General features: G+C 47.1%; 1 protein-coding gene across 3 annotated transcripts in view; it reads right to left on the bottom strand.

The window, feature by feature from the left end:
* Positions 1–1,170: 1,170 nt before the first annotated feature.
* Positions 1,171–3,981, bottom strand: part of TDP1 (tyrosyl-DNA phosphodiesterase 1) — an 82,274-nt gene continuing 79,463 nt past the window's right edge. For all 3 annotated transcript variants that reach the window (XM_019642285.1, XM_019642286.1, XM_019642287.1), the window contains exon 16: positions 1,171–1,449. In XM_019642285.1, the coding sequence (XP_019497830.1) occupies positions 1,376–1,449 (74 nt within the window). In that variant the 3' untranslated portion in view covers positions 1,171–1,375. The remainder of the gene's footprint in view (positions 1,450–3,981) is intronic.

Genomic DNA, 3,981 nt, shown 5'->3' with positions numbered 1-3,981 from the left:
ACAAAACCCCACCAAAATCAGCATTCAGCTGACATTGTGTTAATTTCTAAAGAACCTATGAGCAAAGGGTCACCCAGAGTATACGCAGTGGCACCATCTGTGTCCTTGGGGCCAGAAAGGGACACACACTAGTTGTTTGACCTTGAACCTTAGTTCTCCCTCCTATAAATGAAGTTAGTATCACATGCCCCACTGTGTGATGATGTATATGAAGTTACCTATGATCATAACCCATAAGAAATTCCCTATGGACGCAACTTCTCCTTTGCTTTTCCCTTCTAAGCTTCTCTGTATTCGTGTGTATTAAAAAGACTGGTCCAGGTGCCTTCCAGTTCTTAACAAATTGCAACGGGGGTCTCTGAAAACCTTGCCACAAAGGAAACAGGAGAACTGAACCAAGTGCCGCAGACCGATTAACACCGGCCACAGTGAATGTTCAGGGGAGCTTCCGGTCGGCCTAAAGGAATAAAATGCAATTCATCCGCAGCAACGGGATTCTGCTCTGAGATGGACTTGCTTGAAACTCTGTAAAATATGGAACACAGATCATACCCAGACATGCAATGCTATGGCCCTGTGTTTGCCTCCCCCGTTTCATTATCTACTCCACCCCCTCAAGCATCTTCTGTGCTGCCTTCTCTTCTGACACTCGGCCTGATCCCTTCCGCTCTGGGCTTTAGATCTAGTATGTCCATGGGAACACCAGGTCTCAGTCAGGGAATTTAACAGAACATGATCACCATGGCGGAGAGTTCAGCCCTCTATACTCTCATTTGGAAGGAACCTGCTCCACTGTCAGGTTCTGGCTTTACTACTTCAGTGCCCAGTCCTGCACGCGAATGTGAGACACTTAGTGGTTGGTTTTATGTGCCCTCGTTGGTCCTGTCACGCCACCATGATGTGCTGTTATAGTGGACGGAAGGCACTGGTTTTGTAGCCACAGTTATATATTATATACACACAAGGCCTCCTTGGCTGGAGCTTGGGTGTATCTGCCACGCTTGCTGCGTGGGTTCAAACCCAGCTCTGCCACTTGCCAGCTGTGTGACTTTGGATCACTATCTTAATTTTACCCATCTGTTAAATGGGGATGATAACAGTACCTCCTTCATTGGACTGTTATGAAGATAAAATCAGTTAATATGACATTCCAATGCACAGCATAGCAAAGGCAATTAAGAAAATATCTTTAATATTTTTCAGTGAGAAATGTTAATAATGACTACAACAAATATCCATGTGAAAAAGAGTGACCTGTGGAAAGAGTCAGGGGTGCAGATAAAACTTTAAGGGAAGTGAACACCAAGTACAAACAGGAACATCAAGTGGTTGCCGCTCAGTGTCTTACAACTTAAGCTTCACAGAACTTCAACCCTCAGGACGGAACCCACATGTTTCCGTGTGTATCTGGGGCCTTGACATAAGGAATGTTCCAAATCCACGGCCGATCTGGGGGGGAAACACAGTGCATATGTATAATACGGATTTGAACAGGATTATAAAGAATTCACTCACCATGTGGGATAAAACCACTCATGTGCTGGAATCTACAAACTGTAAAGAATCTGTTTTGAACCAGCCCATCTCAGACGATGGTTTTTACTAAAGGTTCAGGTTAAGACAGGGGTGAGTGAACACGGAAGCAGGCAGGCAGAAACCCGGGGTGCGGTCTGGTTTCCCAGTTACACTGACAAGTCGCTTCACCTCTCTGAGCCGCATTTCCTTATCTGTACCTATGTCGTGAAGCTGTCGTGAGGACTGAATGAGATAAATCCGTGTGGTGTGCGAGACGCAGTGTCCAGCACAGAGAACCTAACACGTGTTCACGTCCTGCCTCCATCCTTCTCCCCATGCTGCGAAGACAGACATTGGGAATTTGGCCTCAGGTTCCTCATCTGTGAAATGGGAACTGATCGCATGAGTAACCTCCCGAGATTATTGTGAAACATAAATGAGAGAACACCTGTGAACGTTCCTGGCATGTTGTAAGTACTCAATAAATGTGAAGTTTCCTTCCTTTTTTACCTGATGTTTCAGAAACCGAAAGAATCCGTACAACTCACTTTTAATGAGCATCGGTTGCTACTGCTAGAGTCAAACCATTTCAAAAGAACCAAAATGAGATGGGTAGGGAGTAAATACACTGTATGGACTAAAAATAAATCCCCCCAGGATTATCCTGGTGGGTCTGAGAGAGAACTCTGAGGTTGCATGTTGACAGTAAGCTGGCCCCTGAGCAGGTCGCTGAGATGGACCAGCCCACGAAACCCGCCGCTCTGCACTGTCACCCGTGCATGGGGTGGCCGCCTCCTCCTGAACAGAGGCGGATGGTGGCTAACATCAGCCCTGCTTCAACCCCAAGGCACAGGACACCAGTCATTGCAATTTGAGTAGCTCCTAGATTCTCCACCACAGCAGGGTTTGTGATGCAAACATTTGCCAGTCAGCAAGTAACCAAGACCACCATTGCAATTATTCCTCTCCATCAAAATTAGGCAACAACGACCAAGGAAGAACTTGGTAACCACCCTATTGGCAAATCTCCTGACGCTCTGCAATGTAAGTGAGCAAATGCCTTCATGACAGGTTGTTTCCCATGCGGGCGGGACGGGCCTCCAGTCTCTTGGGGGAAAGCCACTAAAAAGGCCAACAGGTAGGTGAAAAGAGGGTGGCTATGATTCTGCTGTGTCTTTTTACCCATCACTACTGGAAGTCAGCATTAACACTTACTGCCTAGATGAAGGCCTGTTTTCAGCAATCTGTCTAAATTGTCCCATAAGAGAACTTGCCTCATGATATACTCATGCATGTATCTGAAATATTTGTTGAGCACAGGTTAGATGCCAGGTACTTTGCCAAGCAAAGCTGAGGTCCTCTCAGAGTTTACAGTCCAGTGGGGCAGACACACAAACAGGCATCCATGATGCTGGCATTCTGAACTTCATCACATCTGCACAGTAGCTCCTTCACAGGGCTGACATGGGAATTGCCCACCCCCACCCCCAGAAAGCAGGTTTCAGTAGGTCTGGGCCGGGGCCTGGTGATATGCATTTTTACCAAGTTCTAAAGGTGATCTTGACACAATCAGAGTTTGGGATCCAAGACTAAAAGGGATGGGAAGCTGCCTTTTTTCTGGAATACAATGGGAGTATTTGAAACAGGAGCGTGACATGATCAGATGTGCCCGGCAGCCGTGTAGAGGGCGCCCAGCGGGAAGAGGGCAGAGTCAGGGAGGTGAACAGGCAGCGCAGCCTAGGTGAGACACGAGGAGACCTACATGGAAGACACGGCACGGCAGGAGGCCGGGGTGAGGGGCTAGCCTGTGGGGTTTTCTGTGCATATCCCTAGCCCATCTCTCCCTGTGGTCAGGGACTGCGTGCATATAGCATGTCTTAGTAACTCCAAAACTTAGCCCTCCACGGGGAGGTGCTATAGTGTAAGGGTAAAGGGGGCGTTTATCTGTAAAGTTATACTGGTGCCTGTGTCCTGGGGTAGTGAGCATTCAATGAGATCAATTCATGTCAAGCATTCAACAGTGGTTCCTGGCATACTGTAAGTACTTAGAGTGCTAGGTGCCATCATGATCTATTATAATTACCACACCTTCACCTCATAATGGGTGAAGACTGTCATTATCCTATATGCTGTGTTAAGTCCTAACAGGTTTTTCAACAACCAGACAAACCCAAGTAAAATACAAAATCCTGTTCTACTTAGCTAGGTAATAGGCTCTCTCCTCTAATCCTCTAAGAAATGGCCCTTGGGTGAAGGACCTGTGGCTCTGCCCCACTTGCCCCCAGGCCCAAACACCCATATGTATTCTCACTATCTTCTTTCCAGGGGCAGTTGATAGACTCCCTCCAGAAGCCACTGTCCTCTGAGCAATCACTTTTCCTTCCTTCCTTATATCGGGCACAAGCAGACTGTATGGTGTGTGAGCTCAAAGAGATAAACCAATTATCGTTTAGATTTCCAATGTCG

Source organism: Hipposideros armiger, unplaced genomic scaffold, assembly GCF_001890085.2.
Source record: "Hipposideros armiger isolate ML-2016 unplaced genomic scaffold, ASM189008v1 scaffold_67, whole genome shotgun sequence".
Lineage (NCBI taxonomy): Eukaryota > Metazoa > Chordata > Mammalia > Chiroptera > Hipposideridae > Hipposideros > Hipposideros armiger.
This window is presented reverse-complemented; position numbering and strand designations above follow the sequence as displayed.